This window comes from Anabrus simplex, chromosome 1 (genome assembly GCF_040414725.1).
Source record: "Anabrus simplex isolate iqAnaSimp1 chromosome 1, ASM4041472v1, whole genome shotgun sequence".
Classification (NCBI taxonomy): Eukaryota; Metazoa; Arthropoda; class Insecta; order Orthoptera; family Tettigoniidae; genus Anabrus; species Anabrus simplex.
In genome coordinates this window covers 1,637,188,115-1,637,212,171 of record NC_090265.1, presented here as the reverse complement: position 1 = coordinate 1,637,212,171, position 24,057 = coordinate 1,637,188,115, and the positions used below count along the sequence as shown (strand labels likewise).

At 41.3% G+C, this 24,057-nt stretch overlaps 1 protein-coding gene across 1 annotated transcript in view; it reads right to left on the bottom strand.

The window, feature by feature from the left end:
• Positions 1-2,097: 2,097 nt before the first annotated feature.
• LOC136858639 (myrosinase 1) overlaps positions 2,098-24,057 on the bottom strand; it is a 106,010-nt gene continuing 84,050 nt past the window's right edge. The window contains exons 7-11 of the mRNA XM_068229383.1: positions 21,778-21,925; positions 13,056-13,207; positions 6,602-6,736; positions 4,293-4,399; positions 2,098-2,468 (exon numbers count right to left, since the gene is read on the bottom strand). Of these exons, the coding sequence (XP_068085484.1) occupies positions 2,351-2,468; positions 4,293-4,399; positions 6,602-6,736; positions 13,056-13,207; positions 21,778-21,925 (660 nt within the window). The 3' untranslated portion in view covers positions 2,098-2,350. The remainder of the gene's footprint in view (positions 2,469-4,292; positions 4,400-6,601; positions 6,737-13,055; positions 13,208-21,777; positions 21,926-24,057) is intronic.

Here is a 24,057-nt window from a genome sequence, read left to right as displayed (position 1 = left end):
GCGGCGTGTTTCAACACCTCTGCTCCCCTCATAGTGCGGGCGAGCGGTATCTCAGGGTACTTGAGGGGTCCGAGCGGCCTCCTTTGGACGCAAGCTGCAACGGCCGGTCTGGCCATCCAACTTCATCAACCTCAACTACATGGACAGTTACGATAAGCAATGACTACACTCGGGAATTCAACAGCAATATTGGGTGGACATTGCAAAATTTTTCATCACTTTTAAGTATTAAAAGTTTATCCTCAGAATTCTACTTCTACGAACTTAAAAACTATTCTTCATCTGCAACAACAAAATTTTGAAACTAAATCAAACCAAATTAAGAAAATCTTATAAATTTTTTTTTTGGCAATTAATCTCCATATCTACATCAAAACTTGGACCTTGTTTTCAAACAATTTCATGTGTCACCCCGGGAGGAACTTTTGGGGGGGGGGGGAGGTCTGTACCGGGCGGTACACCTCCACTCCGCTAATTTAAAATGTGCGCCAGTTGAAACTCCTCTGCTGGAGGAAGTCTGAACTTTATCTACGCTATTAATTCTCTACTTTCTCAGAAGATGTCACCACGTGGAAAATTTTGAGTTTTTGAACTGTGTCATTTTTGATGTGGTTTTGTTTCACTTGAAGTAAGAAGTGTGAACTTTCTCTTCTAGAGGACACTACTGAAGATCAACAATAGTGCAACCTAGTGCGGAGTCAAAGAACTATTTTGTTGGAGAAATTTTTATTTCAAATGTTTGTTCTTTGCTAAATTTCTTTCAGTCATTGGTTAAGTTGGCAATATTAACCCCTTCTTTCCCCTTGTTTTAAATCTAGCCTATCCCGAATTTCTTGAATTAATTTTCCACCAATTATGTGTTTCTTCTTAGTATTGTGTAGGGGGTTTATTGATCTACCAATAAAATCATCGCGGGAGGGTGTTTTCATTCCCCTAACGCCTAGAACCTTCTGCGAGAGTATTTAAACTGCTGATTTTAGGGTCTCCGGGATACTTCTGTTCCATCTTTCAGTGTATAAAGTACATAGCAGGAGGCGGGAAGCGCCTCTTTCCTCGGCAGCGGTCATCAATAAGGTAATGGCCGATTAATAAATTCTTTCTTTGCTAGCTCAGCAGTTTAACTCTCGGGGCGGGTGCGAAGCGTTCCTCCATGTAACATTTTCCTAAAATGTAACGATCTTTTCTTCTATTCTCTTTTAAGCTGCATATTGGGATAGAGAGTGCTAACCCTCTCGAGCTCCCACTCACATTGTCTTGAGGTGAACTTATTTTCTCAACTTATTCTTCGTTAATGTAAAACAAATTGCTCTTTTCTAAAGTCACCTCGGTAGTATGGGATTAGCCCTTGCATTAGTGGCCTAGAGCCAGATTAGGTTTTTAAAAACAAGTGTATTAGGAGTGCAAGATCGCCTCCTCTCAAATTGTTATTTTAGAGGTCATGTAATTGCCCATTTTTATTTAATAGACCTCAGTAGGTTGGGTATTTTACCCCTGTGTCTATGTCCAGTGAGGACAACTTGAAGGTGGAGTTTGGTGTGGCCTGGGAGAGGCTTAAATTTTGAGAGCGAGTGGCTCTTTTGAAAATTGAGTGTTGTATGCCTCGTGGAGGCTTTTCTGTGCAATTTGGAGCAAGGGCTCCTAGGTATGAATGGGGTTTTCTGCCCCTCTGTTAAAACTCGTGTTTGGGGTAAAACTGAGCTGATTGCCCAAGCAGTGTAAAATCAGGGCGCGAAGCCCAATTCCTGTAAATATTGTAACTACCCTTTTTGATTTGCTACTTTGTACCTGCCATGCTTGTTATTTCTTTGTTTTTGAAAAGAAAATATAACCTTGTTAAATTTTAAATTAATTTTGCTTTCGTAGCTGGAGACCTATTCACACCCGCACCTTCTTTCACCTCTACCTACCACGGAAAACTCCGTAACAATAATAATAATAAATATTATTATTCTAAATTGAGGTGTCTTTTGGTGACCTATATTGCCCATTTACCGGAACTCTCGGCAAATTATTATTGATAATCCTGGTAATGTTGAAAATAGTTTCCAAGCATGGGGCTAATATATTTATTAGTAAGAGAGAAACGTTTTTTATGCCCAAATATTGACACAAGTGTTTTGTAAAGTTACAAGAGGTTGGTTTCCCAGTAGTCCTTCTTCTTGACACTTTAATTACCACCAATACAATGTAATGAAGTCGAGGATACAGAAATAGAATAAGAGGTAAATAGGAATGTACTGCCACAAACAAGAAAGATTGACCTTAAAACAAATACGAGCTTGATTTTAATGTTCATATTCATGTTTAAAACATGCAGTAAATATTGCCTTGGAATGTAGAACTCTAGCAGTTAGTCCTGTGGTATTTCACGAGCCTGGATGAGCTCCTTTAGAAATTGAGACGATGCCTTGGGAATCCTCGGCCTCGCTGGATCGGTGATGTTCACGTAGTACACCCCGAACCTTTGCCTGAAAATTTTAGATTCACCTGAATTACTTTAAATTTTAATCCAATAACACTGGTCTGGATGGCAGACATAATACAATTGAAATGAAGAACGGAAGAAAAATGTGTGAGTTTAGAACAAACGTCAATACCTTGAGATGAGCATGTGACATTTAAACAGATTATCATTCTTATTCTTCCAAATCTACACATTCGAATTGTTAGCAGCAAAAAACCGGTATGATATGGATTGACTAGAATTGTCTAAAATCTTAAAATCCAAAGGGGAAAGTACGAAAGGCATGTTCTTCCACACTCTTCCCAGTTGTAAGAATAACGAAATCAAAGCAGGCAAAGTGTGAAACATTATTTTTCATGATCTTTCTGCTAGAGCTGCATAGCATACTGGCCCCGCTCACTAATAAGAAGATTAGTCCACTATATTCCTCAGTGTTGTTCAAAATGGCGAAAAGGATTTTTACACCTGAGTCGGAATCTCCATAAAATCTGATTGATTCGATTAAGTATTGCCTTTGTAATGAACCCCTTGGATTAGAATTGATGCCATTAAAATTGTGTTTTCTTCACAAAAGAAGGTTATCAAAAGTTGGTGTGTTTAAGGGTACAGCGAACACGAAGAAGGACTCTCGAGACTGTTGGTTGCTGAAGAGGTACGATGTTGTGCTTTCTGGGCAACAGCCCTAAATATAGATAATTGATTGATCGAGTGATTGATAAATGGATTTATCTAGTTAAAGACGGAACCAGTAATTTTCGGTTTTATGTTAAAAATCCTGACCTACTTCACGTAGTTCATGAGTTTTATTTGGCAATAGCTATGTGTTACAAGGTGTTGTAATTGAATCATAATGAGACATGATAGCCCATTTAATGTCATATGGAGGAAACTCTAAAGTCCAAGATGGTGCAGATATTCAGAATTCCTCGACCATGGGTGTCATGTATTTACCAGGAAAACATCCACCCAGTGTAGGAATTATCAGTATTATTGTCCGGCTCCATGGCTAAATGGTTAGCGTGCTGGTCTTTGGCCACAGGGGTCCCGGGTTCGATTGCAGGCAGGGTCGGGAATGTTAACCTTAATTGGTTAATTTCACTGGCACGGGGGCTGGGTGTATGTGTCGTCTTCATCATCATTTCATCCTCATCACGACGCGCAGGTCGCCTACGTGAGTCAAATCGAAAGACCTGCATCTGGCGAGCCGAACTTGTCTTCGGACTCTCCCGGCACTAAAAGCCATACGCCATTTCATTTCATCATTGTTATTGTTATTACTTATTGCTCAAAATTACACTGACTTCATCCTCTTCTCGGCATCGGCAATCTATGTGCATGGCCTGTTTTTTACAGCCAAGTATAGCCATTCCGAATCCAACCCTTCGTGGAGGGATGCATCCACAAGTATGTGTTTCTTTGGAGGTTAGTAGTGAGGTATATCGAGTGTAGAGTAAGAGTGTGTATTAAAATGAACACAAACGCCCAGTCCCCGAGCCAGAGGAATTAACTAGACATGATTAAATCCCCGACCCGACTATGGATGGAACCCATTTCCTTGTGAAACGAAAACCATTATGCTGCCTGTTTACCCAAGGAGATGGACAGCAATAACAACAAAAACAACAAGAATTTTAACATAGAATTCCACTGACATCACTACTCATTTCTAACAGCAAGCGGTCTTATCATTATATTTTGAAAAACGTATCATGATTAAATTAGAATGTACACTCTCGTCTCCGATTTGCTACGGACATACATAATACAGAATCCCTTTACGAAACTTATTCGAATTACATGCTGGAACATTTTTGATAATGTTACTTACGTATAACCTTTGTTCCATTCCAAATTGTCCAGTAGACTCCAGGCTGTGTAACCAATAACATTAGCTCCATCCACATACACTGCCTTCAACAACTCCGTTAAGTGACTCTGTAAATGAAAGACATTCAATTATATATCAGGTTGTTGTGCCTTTCTGTAGTAATACAATTACATTTTTGTAGATCGTGTTGTATTTATATTTTTTTAGCAAACCATTACAGAATAAAACAAGTACGGTGATGATAATAAAAGTACATAAATATAAAAGAAATAAAATACATAACCTACTGTATACGGAGAATAAAACTTCCGGTTTGGAAATATACTGTTTTATTTTTACATTTAAACTCCTTGGGCTGCAGTTCCACCCCACCAATATGTTGGCTGTCAGCTCCATCAGAATAACACAGCTATATACTGTTGATTGTGCGATCTGTGGTCAAATGTATTAGTGAAGATATTTCAGAGCACTATTCCAATGGATTTACGTGATAAAATGAAAGTGATAACACTAAAACGCTAAACAAATGATGATTAGCTATCGATTTGTACAAGTTACTGATATTCTTATACCAAATTGGTAACTGGAGCAAGGAGGGGAAAAATCTTCTTTTTATCTCAAGAATCCGAAGACCAGGCCCAAAAATTATATGTTCATTCTAGGTAATTGTAGGTCAGAAAATGGTGGGTTTTATTTGTTCGTTTTTTACCTTTTACTGCGTTTTTGGCTTATGATGTTTCGAATTGAGAATAGGCAGTAAAAATGTAGTCGAAAGAAAGTGGGGTTGAAAAAGGCGTTAAGACCATAAAAGGTAAAAATAACAATAAGTTCATCCTTTACTCCTTAAACATATTTTTTTAGTAAATACATATTTTTCAACCGTATCTGACAAGAGAGAAGTTGAAATGAAATGAAATGAAATTAAATGAAAAATGAAATTATTGCTTAGAAAACAAGGGTATGAAATTATGTGCAAGATAAGTGAAATATTTAAAGGAGAATGTTTTGATGTGTGTGCCTTTGAAAAGAAAGATGTCACTTGCTTCAAGTATGAACCCTTAACATCTGTATGTGGAGAGAAGCGTTTCGGTGTTTCGCAACGTACTGTCTGAAAAGCGAAGATCCTTTACACTTAAGAACCTGGAGATTTTGGGATTGGAATAACTTACCAAGGGAGATGTTCAATAAATTTCCAATTTCTTTGAAATCATTTCGGAAAAGGCTAGGAAAGCAACAGATAGGGAATCTGCCACCTGGGCGACTGCCCTAAATGCAGATCAGTATTGATTGATTGATTGATTGATTGATTCTGATATACTGCAAAGACCACTGAGGTAAAGTTTCCAAATCCTAATTTCTGTAACCCTCGTGTGGTTAAGCCAAATATGATTCCAGTTGTTCCAATTTCAATTTCTTTCTCCAAGATGTCCATTGCAGGTTCGCTGAATTCATTCTAGGTGGAAAAAAATATTGTATTGCAAATTCTGCGAGTACTTTATAACAAACATGGAATTACTTTCTTTAAAATTTGTTAATCTAAACGTGTATAATGTCTGAAAGAATAAGTGTTTCACTAATATATTTTTGCACTGTTTGTATACTACCAGAATTTTACATTTTTAAACATTATATCTCTTCATTAAATATATAATAAAAACTAAAATTATGAATGAATTTCGATCGGTATTTTTACGTCCGTTTTTGTCAGTTTTAGGATCATTTTTGATATTTTGAGGTCTCTTTTTAGCCAATTTATAGGTCTTCAACTTTCGAGCCCTAGTCATAATAAATAACACCTCAGTGCCGTGTAGTGTATTGAATAGTATAGTTAAAATATCCATAGGCAGCCCTGACAATTTTCCATGTTGTACCATTTTACAACCTGACTTACCTTAATGAAAGCCACGGCCACTACCTTTCCCTAACTTGAGTCACTGTAAATCTTCTCTGTATTAATGCTACGTTAACCCACTATTAATATACAGTAATATTTACATGTCCGATGGAAACTGAATGCTTTTAGTGGAAAGAACTTCTCTTGGAAAGAGGAAAAATGGCATCGATATAGGAAGAAAAACTTTCCTCAACTGAGTGAATTTTTAGGCCTAAGTATGAAGTCGGGTACCTTTGATCCTTCTCGAACAATATGGTCATACGTAAATACATCTAGTGAGAACCATGCTTTATATGCAATTCTAGATACCGTCACGTCAATATGGCGCAATCCACTTCCATGCCGGTGTATCAAATGTCATATCAACGATCTCCACTATTCCCTGTGTACAGCAAACCCATGCCATCAACCTTACCTTGAAATAGCTAATTCGGTCTGTATCTTCAAGAGTTCCAGCGTCTGAAAAGCCATTCTCTGTGATGAGGATATCAGGAGCATTGTAATTCTCATGGATCCAAGTGATCAACTTGCGGAACCCCCAGGGCACAACCTGAAAACAGAAATAGAATATCAAAAATGAACTTCTAGCGAGCTCAGTATTTATAATAAGGTACATTTGGGGAGATTTGTGTAACTGAGGAAGTACAAGAGTAAGTATTCCATATCCACCCTCGTGATAGAGAATTGCTACAAATTGTAATTGTAATTGTAACATTTTATGGCGAACATAGGAGCACTCTAGTCGGTTATGCAAAGGAAATTTAGCTTTTCTACGCTTCCAATATTTCTTTATCCTCTGAGATGCCAACATCCTTTCTCAGTTGAGAACACTCTACCTATCGCCCTTTTATTAATTTTATTTTGTAGTCTCACATGTGAGTCATTGAGAATCTTAATTTTGTCTATTTTGTCCTTGAGATCATTTAGTGTTATTTATAGTTCATTAATATCATTCTTAATTTCTGTGATCCATTTAATCCTGGTATTGCCATTCCATAATTTTTCTGTTATCGTTCTACTATTTCTGGTTTCCGGTGTTATAATAAGATATCAAAAAATTGAGATGCGCTTCTTTCTAATTGTAATCAATATTGGTTTGATTTCCTTATACACTGTGTTATTTGAAGCTATTATCCAATGACCATTAACTTGATATTGTTTATTTATACACGTTATAACTTCTTAAGTATTTTATCAATATCAGCCGTATTAGTAGTTTTGAAAATAGATTCATTTGCTGCAGAGACTTCTGTCTGTGTAGTTTATAATGTCTTAATTTGGCTGCAATCGATAAGCTTTTCCTCTTGTATGTGTTTTCGCTGAAATAATTTGCTTTATTTTATTTATGCATTCTATTTTGCCAAGTTGGATTTTTGTTTGGATTATAAGTTATAATTTCACCTAAATACACTGACTGACAGAGGAAATGCAACACCAAGAAGGAGTGGTCAGAACTTTATGCCAATTGCAGGGTAGACTGACGTCACTGAGGTATGCTCATGATGTGAAATGCGCCGCTGTGTTGCGCACGTAGCGAACGATAAATGGGACACGGCGTTGGCGAATGGCCCACTTCGTACCGTGATTTCTCAGCCGACAGTCATTGTAGAACGTGTTGTCGTGTGCCACAGGACACGTGTATAGCTAAGAATGCCAGGCCGCCGTCAACGGAGGCATTTCCAGCAGACAGACGACTTTACGAGGGGTATGGTGATCGGGCTGAGAAGGGCAGGTTGGTCGCTTCGTCAAATCGCAGCCGATACCCATAGGGATGTGTCCACGGTGCAGCGCCTGTGGCGAAGATGGTTGGCGCAGGGACATGTGGCACGTGCGAGGGGTCCAGGCGCAGCCCGAGTGACGTCAGCACGCGAGGATCGGCGCATCCGCCGCCAAGCGGTGGCAGCCCCGCACGCCACGTCAACCGCCATTCTTCAGCATGTGCAAGACACCCTGGCTGTTCCAATATCGACCAGAACAATTTCCCGTCGATTGGTTGAAGGAGGCCTGCACTCCCGGCGTCCGCTCAGAAGACTACCATTGACTCCACAGCATAGACGTGCACGCCTGGCATGGTGCCGGGCTAGAGCGACTTGGATGAGGGAATGGCGGAACGTCGTGTTCTCCGATGAGTCACGCTTCTGTTCTGTCAGTGATAGTCACCGCAGACGAGTGTGGCGTCGGCGTGGAGAAAGGTCAAATCCGGCAGTAACTGTGGAGCGCCCTACCGCTAGACAACGCGGCATCATGGTTTGGGGCGCTATTGCGTATGATTCCACGTCACCTCTAGTGCGTATTCAAGGCACGTTAAATGCCCACCGCTACGTGCAGCATGTGCTGCGGCCGGTGGCACTCCCGTACCTTCAGGGGCTGCCCAATGCTCTGTTTCAGCAGGATAATGCCCGCCCACACACTGCTCGCATCTCCCAACAGGCTCTACGAGGTGTACAGATGCTTCCGTGGCCAGCGTACTCTCCGGATCTCTCACCAATCGAACACGTGTGGGATCTCATTGTACGCCGTTTGCAAACTCTGCCCCAGCCTCGTACGGACGACCAACTGTGGCAAATGGTTGACAGAGAATGGAGAACCATCCCTCAGGACACCATCCGCACTCTTATTGACTCTGTACCTCGACGTGTTTCTGCGTGCATCGCCGCTCGCGGTGGTCCTACATCCTATTGAGTCGATGCCGTGCGCATTGTGTAACCTGCATATCGGTTTGAAATAAACATCAATTATTCGTCCGTGCCGTCTGTGTTTTTTCCCCAACTTTCATCCCTTTCGAACCACTCCTTCTTGGTGTTGCATTTGCTCTGTCAGTCAGTGTACTTAAATTTATCAACAATTTTGATTTCATGTTATCTTCATTTTATTTTCGAGTGGTGGATCAGCTACTATTGAAAATTATATTTAACTATCCGAACCCGTCAAGACATGACGGTCAATAGGCCAAATATTTATTGAAGGATTTACTTGCACTTTACTGTTTTTGCAATTTTTTACGTCGCACCCACACAGGTAGGTCTTACAGCGACGATGGAATGTGGAATGGCTAGAAGTGCAAAGGAAGTGACCGTGGTCGCAATTAAGGTGCAGCCCCAGCATTTGCCTGGTGTGAAAATGGGGTACCACGGAAAACCATCTTCAGAACTGCCGACAGTAGGGTTTGAACCCACTATCTCGCACACGCAAGCTCTTAGCTGGGCGACCCAAACCACGTAGCCACTTGCTCGGTGCATTCCTTGTACAGTTACCTTTTGGCACTATTGCAACTTAAAAATATAGTTCTCTTGACATTGCAAAATTTACCTGGCCTTGGCTGAGAACTGACTGAAGAGACCTTCACGTCCCTTGAGATTTATTGATCGTGATTCAACATGCCAAGAGAACTGGAAATTCATGCCTTTTGAAAGAAAATGGAAGTGTTTTTTCAGATCTCGTAAAGTCAAAACGAGGGAATAGAGCTCTCTGTCCCGCTTTATCTCCACTTATTATTTCCAAGTCTAAACAATTTTCGTACTTACTTCTTAGAATTAGGCCCTAATATAGTTCTGTTTAGGAGCCGTTGAGAAACGTTACGATTACCAAGGAACATAGCTGTGGCTCCAATGTTTCCAATAAGAATATGTGGAGGCAAACCATTAACCTCAAAGAATTCAAGAATTATGTAGGAAATTGAAGAAGCTAGCTTTTCATCTTCAGTAATGTGTATTGTTTTGAACTACCGGGTATTTCAAATTAATTAAGAATGGCAACTTTCGAGAAAATTGTGACACCTTTCACAGAAGTGAATGTTTTGCTATCAATTTCAATCACGACATCATCATGTGCTAAAATTCTGGTGGGTACCGTATTTCTATAACGTTTGCTCCATCAACATTTACAAAGGGGTAGTCGCCGTTACCGACTTCTTGCAAAAAATCAGCGAATACCATTCTTTGTGGTTTTGTTCGCGTATTTTTTATAAGCGGCGTGTGTGAAGAAGGGTCAAAGATGAAAGTGTTCAAGACAATTATTATAATAAATCATTGTTTGGCGATAAGCATTTGGCAAAACGGGCAAAACCTTTATGGAATCTTCTCAAAGAAGAATAATTTTTCTAACAGAGGGAATAGAATGCCGTTGCCTGTGATATGTTTTAGAAGACGATTCACACACATTAATGAAAGACTATTTGCCATTGGGGCTTTATGTTATATTGAGCCGGGCTGATCGAATATAGTCAGTTGCTTTGGAATTTAATTTTAATCCAGACACCGAACTCTCATTTAAATGCAGAGGAATTCTGTGCACTGGGCAGCAAAATAGCGGCTATTCCTTTCCACGAAGTACAGATAACCAGGAAGAAGTCTGACTGCGTATGCGTGCCTACCCATTTCCACGTCCCCTATCGTGCCACCTGCTCAGCGCTCTCACGTTTCAGGCGGCCTTGAAGTACTGCGAGCACTTTAGCCAGTCAGAAAGTTACATTTTTCTTTAATAATTTAAAAAATGTACGGCAAGAAATGTTTATGCTTTTAAAGATGCTCTGAAAATCTACAGGCCAAGAGCTTTTATCAGAATGCTTTTCAATGTCGGTCGGTTTAGCCGTTCTCTCAATATCACGGTCACAAAAGTCAGCCTAGTATTTTAAATTTATAGACGAGCAAGGAGAGGAGTAATATCCATTACTACACTGGCTATGATTCACAACGAAATATTTAGTATAAAAGGAAAGCAGTATACACAGAAAGCATTTGCAAGGCCACCTGGGCGACTGTCCTAAATGCAAATCAGTAGTGATTGATCGATTCAAATTCCCGATCACCTTCCAGTCAGTATCCCTCCTCCACTGATAACATTCTGCGCTCCTTTAAACTGCTCCCAGACTGCATTAACCAGATGTCACACATCCCCAACTTCGTCCGAGTCCAGTGATTTTCTACACGTGTCGCACCTCGCTTGGGAATGCGTTATTGTGCAGCCTTCGGTGGCTTCAGTGATTGTAGAAACCATAGAAGACCACACACATCAAAATTATGGCTAAATCGATTGTTACATATTTGTGAAAATTGTGGCTGGTGCTTCCCAATGTCTTTCCATGGTCAGTGATTGCACAAAGCCCATTTCCATACATTGTGGCGTTGACAGCAGCAATTTCATTATCTTCTTGTATGAAACTCTCCAGCTACATTACAGACGACTACTTTGTAAATCTTTTGGAGTTTCTGTGGCTTAAATTCATGCAGTAGCATAGCCAGCTTCAACCGATGGGGAAGAGGGGGGTTATAATTACAGAATGATGATAGGACATAATGGAGGTGCTTGTGCGTGTTTGGAGCACGCATACGTGAGTGTTATTATAAGGACACTGATACTAGTAAATTATGTTGATATTCAGATTGCAGTACCGGTACACTACACAATACAGAACAAGAACAATGTGATCAAGATCAGTAGTTTTACGGCGAATAGTATGTTCAGTTTACAATCTAAAATCCAACTTTCGAGGATTCACCAGGGACGGCACGGCCGGTCAGTAAGGTAGTTATAAGGGTGGCGCTCACATGTGGATAGGTTTCCCGCCCATGTGAGCGTCCACATAGTAGATTTAGTTTATTTTTATATTTTAGGAGTGGCGCTTGCTTGTGGTCTGGTTATCTGCCCATGTGAGCGTCCACATTGTAGACTTAGTTTATTTTTATTTTGCGTCCACATGGTATATTTAGTTCATATCTTTTTCTCTTTGTAATTGGAACATGTATTTGGGCCGAAAGCCTGTAATGTTCTTCAATAAATACTATACAACTTTCGAGGATTCTTAGAAAATGCATTCGGGAGATCTGCTGGTTTAACAATTATTATGTACCTGTGAATGGTCAATAGAACTAACCCATTGAGTCGACATTCATTTGTTTATTGTCGGTTTCTGATTATCTTTTCGTAAAAATTCCATTAGGAGGTCTTGTCGGAGAGGGAGATGTTCCAACCCCTTGTAACCCCTCCCCCCCTCCTTGGCTACGCCGCTGAATACATGCCACCTTTCAGTCTGGATATTTCTAACTCGAGAGAACATCATAGGATGTGACTGGGCTATACACTCTAGCGACCAACTAGATACACTGAAGAAAAGAAGAAAAAAAAGGAAAGGAAAAGAAGGAAAGGTGTATGGTGCTTAAGTAGGACTTCATTTGCAAATATGCACTAAGGATCAAAATAGGCATTTATAGACACTAGCATTGTTGGCATTCCTTGATGGATGTAGTACTTCAGCATCTGTCTCTTGGTATAGACCAGTGCGAAATGTAGCTTCCACGGACAAAGACAATATGGAACTTGCTGGGGTATGGGCAGTGCTGAGTAATACCATTCATCATCGCCATAAGAAATATTTGGGTCGGTGCGAAGTAAAGCGAATTTTAATAATAAAACAACTTTCGTAGCATGACCAGTGCATTTGAGTGTTACGAAAGGTGTCCTCATAGGATCAGTGGTGCTGTATTAGCATTTTCAGGCCCAATGAGGAAAGCAATGGCAAAAAAATCAGTTCGGATTAACGGAGTTTGCGAGTTGTCAGGTTCCGATCAGCGGGACTCTACAGTATTATCAATCATTTAATGAATTTATTTATTATTAGCAAGGTGGGTTAAAGTGTGTTCCATGGAGGATGCAAAAGCTGAGTGACGTCGTCGCCTGTTTCACGCGAAGACGGCCGCTGTTCGAATCCCAGGCAATGCATGTGGGATTTTTGAAATGCTTAATCATATCCCTGTTTTTTGGATTCCACGTAAAACTAACGGTCCCATGGCTATGAACATGAATGTTATTAGAGAATAAAATGAGGGACATTAATATCGTTACAAATTAAATATATTTCCTGCTAGAGATACCTTCAGCCAAGGCGAAACCGATGAGGCGGGCCAAGACGGATCAACAGAGGTCACCACCTCAGAATCCCTATCCCTGGATGGATTTTTACCAGTTTCTCCGGAGGTGACGAGTTTACCGGTATAGTAGTTCAGACCAAAGAAGTCGTAAGTGCCTGGAAGAAAAGAAAGACGTTCATTATATTTGATTGAAACTGAAATATTTTAGAAATTTACCCTGAGTCAAAATTGATCTAAATGAATCACAGAAATGAGAGGGATTCATTTATGTTGTATTTTTATTTATCGTATTGAAAGGAAACAAATAGTAATACATAAAACTATGGTAATTTAGAGAAACAAATAAAATATGAAAGAAGTAATAAACAAGTGTTGAGATATGGTGAATTACAGGAAAAAACGATGAAGTAAAAGTTTACAGAAAGAAACGTGACAATTAATAAAACCTTCAACAAATTCACTAACTCTAATATTGCGTATCTATTGGATCCAGTTCAACTCTATCGGTGTAGCCTCGCCCATCTGGCGCCATTTAAAAAAAAATCAAATTCTGGTTTGCGACGATTTTGAGGAAAAGGCAATTTACGTCATGTATCGAGGGATCGTATGGGGAATTAACGTGGTGTAATTTCCAGTCATATTAGTTGTGGTGACGTAATATTGCTAATGGTGTACAACAAACAAGGGGTAGGTGTTGATCTAAAGAGTTCCAGTTGTTATTCTTATCGATTCTTTAGCAGCGTACACCATTGTCAAGTCGAAGGGTAGAGGATAGGTTCTCCATGAAGTGCCAGGCAGTTTCTTTATGATGTTATCATGGTTCTTTAGTTTCTTTTTGGTATTGTCCAAGTTATTTCTTTTAAGTCGGGGATCGGTCCAATATAACACCAAGGTATTTCGGATAAAAATGTTGTCTGACTATTTGTTGACATCTTTCAGTCGTTGATTTGCTATTCTGTTGTTTAGGTGGTACGCACAAAGTACTGTTTACGAGGGTTGGGGCAAAAGTCACTGAAATTACTTTTTTCTTGCAGATATGCAAGGGGATCAACAACTGCTAATGGTAGCGCAGAAGCTATGCGGGCATAGTGTGTATTCACAACAACAGATGGCTCTGTGGTTGCTGGTACTAACATAGAGGGAGCTGTAAAATCAGTTGTGTGGCGAGCGTCGTGCGAGGCGGAAATAACCCGTATTGAGCAACGCGCGTACTTCAAAATAGCCGTTCTCCAGGGGAGAAATGCGAGAGAATGTCACAGTGAAAGGCCTTGGGAATAATGCCCCCCCTCCCATACCATACAGTATCATCATGGTAGGTAGGCAAGTTTCAACAAGAACGTGTGGCAACCGGTGATCAGTAACGCCCGAGACGACCTGTCAGTGTGCGGACTGACGTGGCACGTGCCGTCATCGAGCAGCTCCTGGAAGAAGACAGACGATGGACACTACTGGAGTTAGAGAGGGCAAGTGGCGTCGAGAAACGCTTCATCGATGGCGATTATTCGTGAGAGGAAGTGGTCGCCATCCTGTTGCGAGCATGCTAGGTGGTCAGAGCATGTTGCAAATCGCATCCACCGTTGAACTTCCGTCAGTGCATGCGGTGCCCACTACGATGCGACTTTGTGCAGTTGCAGCTCTGTCCGCAATATCGTGGGGATGATGCCACTTGTAATACCACCATCTCTGTCTGAGAAAATGTTTCTAAAACTATCCCACATGAGGGGTTGCTATTATTAATTTAGGAGGTCAAATTTACGATTTTTCAAAAACAAATGCGATTTCAAATGTTGGAATTCTCCCTTGAAAGTTGATCTCTTGGGATTCAGACCATTTTCGTATGCGAATGTAAGGCGTAAAATTTCATATCTTTAGACATCTTAACCACTGGCGCATGTCATTTGGCTTTGGGGTTATTAATAAAAAAATGTACCTCAAATTCAACACTTAAAATACCCCTCCAACCCCGTGTATTTAACTGAGTCGCACCGAGTGTCATGTATTCTCTCGTATTTACAATTCCAATCAAACGGTGCCTGAACCATTGGGATGGGATCTTTAGTTCTGGAGTTACGGTATGCGGCAAAAGAAACAACACTGAAATTATTGATCATCGGTTGTCTACGTTTCCCTGGCAACGAAGTATTTAAACTAGCTGTATTACCCGGCGCTGCCCGGGTATTTTATTACCTGTTAATTATGTGCGAAGAGAATTTTTGTAGATTTCGTTATTATGACGTTGACTGATTAAGAACTGCATTGTATTTTAGAAGTTATTGCTGTGTTTAGTTTTAAGTCTTATAGATTATTTTTTTTCTCGTAAATCAAACTAATCTCGGTAAGTTTGGACATTTTCTTCATCAACACTATTCGCCATGCTTACGCAGCTGAGCTGGTACTTAAACGGCATCCAGAGTGCCCCAATGTAACTCAGCGACCACGGAAACTATGGATTTGACTCTAGTATTGATCGTTTTCGATTATTCTTGTACGTCATTTCCTCCCTTAAGTTTGCTAGAAGGTGTTTTACTCCTCCAGTATTTTTTCATCATCATCATCATCATCTGTTTACCCTCCAGGTTCGGCTTTTCCCTCGGACTCAGCGAGGGATCCCACCTCTACCGCCTCAAGGGCAGTGTCCTGGAGCTTCAGACTCTTGGTCGGGGGATACAACTGGGGAGTATGACCAGTACCTCGCCCAGGCGGCCTCACCTGCTATGGTGAACAGGGGCCTTGTAGGGGGATGGGAAGATTGGAAGGGATAGACAAGGAAGAGGGAAGGAAGCGGCCGTGGCCTTAAGTTAGGTACCATCCCGGCATTCGCCTGGAGGTGAAGTGGGAAACCACGGAAAACCACTTCGAGGATGGCTGAGGTGGGAATCGAACCCACCTCTACTCAGTTGACCTCCTGAGGCTGAGTGGACCCCGTTCCAGCCCTCGTACCACTTTTCAAATTTCGTGGCAGAGCCGGGAATCGAACCCGGACCTCCGGGGGTGGCAGCTAATCACGCTAACCACTACACCACAGAGGCGGACTCCAGTATTTTTTACAGGTAGTAATTCGTATTTATACGAAGTTTGGTTGAGAACTATTCTGGAAAATATTGTACACACGTACATCTGTAATTTAAGTAATTTTCTCTTTTACTTTTAGGATTTGTATTACTTATTTCCAGTTTTTTTAAATTTCTTAATTGTGACGTTGATTGATTGTTTATGAACTCTTTTGTACATTTTTAAATTGAAATATTGTTATGTGTTTAATTTTCGTTCTAACTTAAGATTATTTTGTTTCGCCTTGAGGTATTTCCTTCTGGCAGCCCAGATAGTTTAGGAAGTAGTTGATCCTTTCAAACAAATAATAACAGTAAGTTATAACGTAAAGTATTTACGCGTCGCATTATAGATATAGCCTCCGTGGTTCAGGCGGCAGCACGCCGGACTCTCACCGCTGGGTTCCGTAGTTCAAATCCCGGTCACTCCATGTGAGATATGTGCTGGACAATGCGGAGGCGGGACAGGTTTTTCCCCGGGTACTCCGGTTTTCCCTGTCATCTTTCATTCCAGGAACACTCTCCAATATCATTTCATTTCATCTGTCATTCAGTAATCATTGCTTCAGAGGAGTGCGACAGGCTTCGGCATCCGGCGCAATACCTATTCTCGCCGCTAGATGGGGGCTTCATTCATTCAATTCCTGATCCTGTCAAACGACGGGAAACAGGCTGTGTATTTTAATTTTCATTTCTTACACAAAGAAAGCTTTCAGAAGAAAACAACGTGTGCTATCCAACTGCAAAAACGACTGGCTAAGCGTTACATATGGGGTGTTCTGTTTTATGAATCTGAATGTGGACCACCAGGATAATGGCAGGGAATAAATGATTGGAAGTTCTAGAAGATGAATCCATAAACTGGGCCATTTTAGACTTTTTTCAGCCCTTCTCACCCCCATGCCGATGGGAACTGAACTTGGACTTAAACGACATGCGGAGTGTCACCATCTCAGCGACCAAGAAACCTTTGGTTTCGACACTATTTTCGATTATTTTTATATATGCCACCCCTTGCCAACCACGTACCCCAGGGGTGGCTTACCCCCACAGGGCGTTTTTCGAGACAGTTACATTTGTAGCAGAACCTCTCCTTTGGTTAGCCTACATTTACGCATGTGCCTACTTCGAACACCAGGCCTATATTCTACTGCAGAATCCTTGAGCTGACGTTGCCATGGTTACGGCTGGTCATTTCTTCATCCATTTCCTAAGAGCGGGGAAGTATGATGCCAATATCTACAAAACGGTTGGTTTTAGGCCCTTAAAACGTGGTTTTCGGGGCGCGCAGGACATTACCGTGTTTTGTTCTACAGGTTGTGAGGCTCAAAATGAGCTTTGTCTCGTCCTTGTACGGCAAATTCAATATTTCGTCTATATTAGCCTATGTTAATGTGCCAAAGGGCCTAAATCTAGGAAATGGAGAGGGTTGTTAAAATTTCTTGTAGATGGGTTTACCCGCAAGGTCCTAAATATTAAGTACAAAATATTGGTTCAAATTGGCGGAACGACATAGACAGATATTCTGCTGTCTATATACAGATGAATACAACTGCCCCCCATTTGCTACAAGGATAAAGAATATCGATTAACATATTGTATATCTTCAAAGTCATTGGTGAATTTGTTAGAATTCCCCCCATGGCACTACAGCCCTTGAAGGGCCTTGGCCTACCAAGCGACCGCTGCTCAGCCTGGAGGCCTGCAGATTACGAGGTGTCGTGTGGTTAGCACGCTCGGCCGTTATTCTTGGCTTTCTAGACGGGGGCCGCTATCTCACCGTCAGACAGCTCCTCAATTCTAATCACGTAGGCTGAGTGGACCTCGAACCAGCCCTCAGGTCCAGGTAAAAATCCATGACCTGACCGGGAATCGAACTCGGGGCCTCCGGGTAAGAACGAGTCAGGTATAAGAGTAAGCCAAAAAACACACGGTTCAGAAATGAATGAGGAAATATAGAATGCTTTACAGTTCTTCAAATGTTATAAAGATGATTGCTATTTGCTTTACGTCGCACTGAGGCAGGTAGGTCTTACGGCGACGATGGAATAGGAAAGGCCGACGAGTGGAAAGGAAGCGGCCGTGGCCTTCATTGAGGTACAGCCTCTGCATTTGCCTGGTGTGAAAATAGGAAACCAGGGAAAACCACCTTCAGGGCTGCGGACTTTGGGGATCGAACCCGCTATCTACAGGATGCAAACTCACAGCCGCGCGCCCCTAACCGCTCGGCCAATTCGCCCGGTAAATATGATTGCAGAGTATGGTTATTCTACCTCGTTTTGCCTCCTCTGCGAACCATGTGACCTTGCCGCGGTGGGGAGGCTTGCGTGTCCCAATGATGCAGATAGCCGAGCCGCAGGTGCAACCATATCGCATGGGTATCTGTTGAGAGACCAGAATAAGGATTGGTTCATCGAAAGGGTTGTAGCAGCCCTTCGGTAGTTGCAAGGGCGGCAGTCTAGATGACTGAATGATACGGCCTTGTAATAATACTCAACATGGCTTAACTGTGTTGATACTGCTACACGGCTGAAAGCAACGGGAAACTACAGCCGTAACTACCTCCCGAGGACATGCAGCTCTATCTGTATGAATGATGTACTGATGATGGCTTCCTCCCGGGTAAAATATTCCGGAGGTAAACTAGTCCCCCATTCGGATCTCCGGGTGGGGACTACACGAGAGGGGGCGATCATCAGGAAGATGGATACTGACATTCTGCGAGTCGGAGCGTGGAATGTTAGAAGTTTGAATCGTTGTGGTAGGTTAGAGAATCTGAAAAGGGAGATGGATAGGCTAAAGTTAGATGTAGTTGGTATAAGTGAAGTACGTTGGCAGGAAGAACAAGATTTTTGGTCAGGCGACTATCGAATTATCAACACAAAATCAAACAGAGGAAATGCAGGAGTTGGTTTAATAATGAATAAGAAAATAGGGCAGCGGGTAAGCTACTACGACCAGCATAGTGAAAGAATTATTGTCGTCAAGATAGATACCAAACCAATACCCACCACAATAGTGCAGGTCTATAAGCCTACTAGTTCAGCGGATGATGAAGAATTCGAAAGAATATATGAGGAGATAGAAGATTTAATACAATATGTAAAAGGTGACGAGTATCTAATTGTGATGGGAGACTGGAATGCAGAGGTAGGCCAAGGAAAAGAAGGTAGTACAGTAGGAGAATTTGGATTGGGACAAAGGAACGAAAGAGGAAGTCGGCTGGTTGAATTCTGCACTGATCATAATTTAGTCCATGCCAATACTTGGTTCAAACATCACAAACGACGGCTGTACACGTGGACGAGACCTGGAGACACTGGAAGGTATCAAATAGACTTCATTATGATTAGGCAGAGATTCAGAAACTGGGTGTTGGATTGCAAAACTTTCCCACGAGCAGACGTGGACTCTGACCACAACTTGTTGGTCATGAAATGCCATCTCAAGTTGAAGAAATTGAAGAAAGGAAAGAATGCAAAAAGATGGGATCTAGACAAATTGAAAGAAGAGAGTGTGAGGGATTGTTTCAAGGAACATGTTGCACAAGGACTAAATGAAAAGGCTGAAGGAAACACTATAGAGGAAGAGTGGAGAGTCATGAAAAATGAAGTCAGTAGAGCTGCTGAAGAAGTGTTAGGAAGGAAGAAAAGATCAACTAAGAATCAGTGGATAACTCAGGAGATACTAGACCTGATTGATGAACGACGAAAATACAAGAATGCTAGAAATGAAGAGGGCAGAAAAGAATACAGGCGATTAAAGCATCAAGTGGATAGAAAGTGCAAGGTAGCTAAGGAAGATTGGCTGAAGGAGAAGTGCAAGGATGTCGAAGGCTGTATGGTCCTGGGAAAGGTAAATGCTGCATACAGGAAAATCAAGGAAACCTTTGGAGAAAGGAAATCTAGGTGTATGAATATTAAGGACTCAGATGGAAAGCCACTTTTAGGGAAAGAATACAAAGCAGAAAGATGGCAGGAGCATATCCAACAGTTGTATCAAGGTAAAGATGTAGATAATTTGGTTCTGGAATATGAAGGGGCTGTTGATGCTGATGAAATGGGAGACCCAATTTTGAGGTCAGAGTTTGACAGAACTATGAGTGACCTAAAAAGGAACAAGGCACCTGGAATTGATGACATTCCCTCTGAATTACTGACTGCCTTAGGAGAAACCAGCGTGGCAAGGTTATTTCATTTAGTGTGCAAGATGTATGAGACAGGAGAAGTACCATCCGATTTTCGGCAGAATGTTGTTATACCTATTCCAAAGAAAGCCGGTGTTGACAGGTGTGAAAACTACCGCACCATTAGTTTAATATCTCATGCCTGCAAAATTTTAACACGTATTATTTACAGAAGAATGGAAAAACAAGTTGAAGCTGAGTTGGGAGAAGATCAATTTGGCTTCAGAAGAAATGTAGGAACACGTGAAGCAATCCTGACTTTACGTCTGATCTTAGAGGATCGAATTAAGAAGGACAAGCCCACGTACATGGCATTCGTAGATCTAGAAAAGGCATTCGATAATGTTGATAGGACCAAGCTCTTTCTGATTCTGAAGATGACAGGGATCAGATACCGAGAACGAAGAATTATCTACAATCTGTATAAAAATCAGTCTGCAATGATAGGAATCGAGGGCTTTGAAAAAGAAGCAGCAATCCAGAAAGGAGTGAGGCAAGGCTGCAGTTTGTCCCCTCTCCTTTTCAATGTTTACATAGAACAGGCAGTAAAGGAAATCAGGGAGAAATTTGGAAAGGGAGTCCAAGAAGAGGAAATCAAAACCTTGAGATTTGCCGATGATATTGTTATTTTATCTGAGACTGCAGAAGATCTTGAGAAGTTGCTGAATGGTATGGATGAAGTCTTGGGTAAGGAGTACAAGATGAAAATAAATAAGTCCAAAACAAAAGTAATGGAGTGCAGTCGAACGAAGGCAGGTGATGTAGGAAATATTAGATTAGGAAACGAAGTCGTAAAGGAAGTAGATGAATATTGTTACTTGGGTAGTAAAATAACTAACGATGGCAGAAGTAAGGAGGACATAAAATGCAGACTAGCACAAGCAAGGAAGAGCTTTCTTAAGAAAAGGAATTTGCTCACTTCAAACATTGATATCGGAATTAGAAAGATGTTTTTGAAGACTTTCGTGTGGAGCGTGGCATTGTATGGAAGTGCAACATGGACGATTACTAGCTCAGAAAGGAAGAGAATAGAAGCTTTTGAAAAGTGGTGTTACAGAAGAATGCTGAAGGTGAGATGGATAGATCGAATCACGAATGAAGAGATACTGAATCGAATTGGTGAGAGGCGATCGATTTGGCTAAATTTTACGAGAAGAAGAGATAGAATGATAGGACACATCTTAAGACACCCAGGACTTGTTCAGCTGGTTTTTGAAGGAAGTGTAGGTGGTAAGAACGGTAGGGGTAGACCAATGTATGAATATGACAAGCAGATTAGAGCAGATGTAGGATGCAATAGTTACGTAGGAATGGAAAGGTTAGCACATGATAGGGTGGCATGGAGAGCTGCATCAAACCAGTCTATGGACTGATGACTGAAACAACAACAACCTCGTATTGCGGTGGGGGTGGTGATGTGAAGTCGTGTCCGGCTTAGAAAAACTTAGTGCATTCATATCAATTCACTCATAATCCACACATTTCTCACCTCTGATATACTCGACCATTTCCTTGCTGAAGACAGGTAAACGGGAGCGAGTCCTTCCTTCAGCCTTGCTCTTCTTGTCCACAAGCTCCCGAACTATAGCAGGATAGTCACCCTCGGTACTGAAGATGGGATGAGCGATCATTCCCAACTGTGACGGCAAGAAAAAAATGCCTCTATAGGAACAATACATACGTAAAGAATGTCTTGGTTCATAAGTAAATGTCGGAATGTATTATTTGACATTGTGGATTGCATGTCTTAATTTGCCACACACACAAAAAAGACGGGATATCTTGCTGAACATAGACAATAATTCATGATTGTTTTGCATTAAATGCACATTTTTGTTTTCTAGAATCAGTTACTCAACTTACTTACGATAATTATTTCACCCATTTTAACAATAAGAACTAGGAATGGCGAGCCTTCGTGGCTCATGTGCCAGCCTCTCACCGCTGGAATCCGTGGTTTAAATCCCGGTCACTCCATGTGATATTTGTGCTGGACAAAGCGGAGGCGGGGCAGGATTTTCTCCGGGTACTCCGTTTTTCCCTGTCATATTTAATTCCAGCAACACTCTCCAATATAATTTCTTTTCATATGCCATTCATTAATCATTGCCCCAGATCGGTGCGACAGGCATCGGCAGCCGGCACAATTCGTATCCTTGCCGCTAGATGGGGGTTTCATTCATTCCATTCCCGACCCGGTCAAATGACTGGAAACAGGCTGCGGATTTTCATTTTCATTTTTTAAACTAGGAATGGCACAACAAAGAAAGCTTTCAGAAGGAAACGACGTGTGCTATTCAAATGCAATAACGACTAGCTAAGTGTTCCATATGGAGTGTCCAGTTTTATGAATCTGAACGCGGACCACCAGGAAGAATGGCAGGGAATAAATGATTGGAAGTTCTTGAAAAAAATATAGAAGACTGCTAAGCAAATTAAAACCAATTGTTACAAATGAGGAAGTTCTAACTCGGGTAGGAGAAGACAGGTTTTGTAGGGTAATTCCGGGAGAGTTGCCGCACTTTCTATGTCTTTTGTTATATCTCGGTATGTTTACTTTAAAAATTGTTGCAAATTCATCGAGCATAATTTGAAAACATGTACATTTGATCAGGGATGAAAAAAATATTGGCAATTGAATGTAAATGGGAGAAAGGAGTGAACAAAGGAATTGTTGCATCTGCGGCGTCTCTCCCTGGATCCCGGTATAGATGCCGACTTTCTCGGGAGAGATGCCGCTAGTAAAATAATTAATGACAAAATCAAATTTAAGCCAATTTCTTCAACTTTTTTATAACCGAACACTAGAACGTACTACAAGACAATTATATCCACATAATATAATCATTCAATGGAAAAAAATCTATCTGATAATTTACAACATTAAAATCATACTTTAATTTCGATTTACTATAAATGTGCATGTGCAATGGATTCTTCACTGACCGGGCGAGTTGGCCGTGCGCGTAGAGGCGCGCGGTTGTGAGCTTGCATCCGGGAGATAGTAGGTTCGAATCCCACTATCGGCAGCCCTGAAGATGGTTTTCCGTGGTTTCCCATTTTCACACCAGGAAAATGCTGGGGCTGTACCTTAATTAAGGCCACGGCCGCTTCCTTCCAACTCCTAGGCCTTTCCTATCCCATCGTCGCCATAAGACCTATCTGTGTCGGTGCGACGTAAAGCCCCTAGCAAAAAAAAAAAAAAAGATTCTTCACTGTGTTATATAAAACCCCACGGCACTTAACACCCTTGAAATGGCTCTGGCCTGCACAGCGACCGCTGCTCAGCCCGAAGGCCAACTATCAGGGAGAGACGCCGCACCCTCCTGTTTTCATACCTCAAGGCTATCATGGCCCAAAATTAGTTTACTCTCAACTACAGTTATGTTTCTGACGTCTAATGTACTAAAAACGTCTGATTTAAGCATTTGAAGCCAACTTAATATACAATAAATTAACACACGCAAAAACTTTGTCAGGAGGAAACATGTACTCGCCTCATGATATCGGCTATAATTGGCGTAATATACTAGCAAATTTCGTCACACTCGCAGACAGTAGTTCTTCCTTAGAAACTGAAAAACCACACATATTGCCATCTAGCTGTAACGATGGGAACCTTTAGCTACAGTGTATGCGGCATCTCTACCGGGGCGGCATCTGTCCCGGATTTACCTTAAGTAAAGCAATGGTCGAAAGGAAGACGACCTGAATTAGATGAGTATTAAAAAGATACATTTTTCTGAAGGATGATCCGGAAGGATTCGTT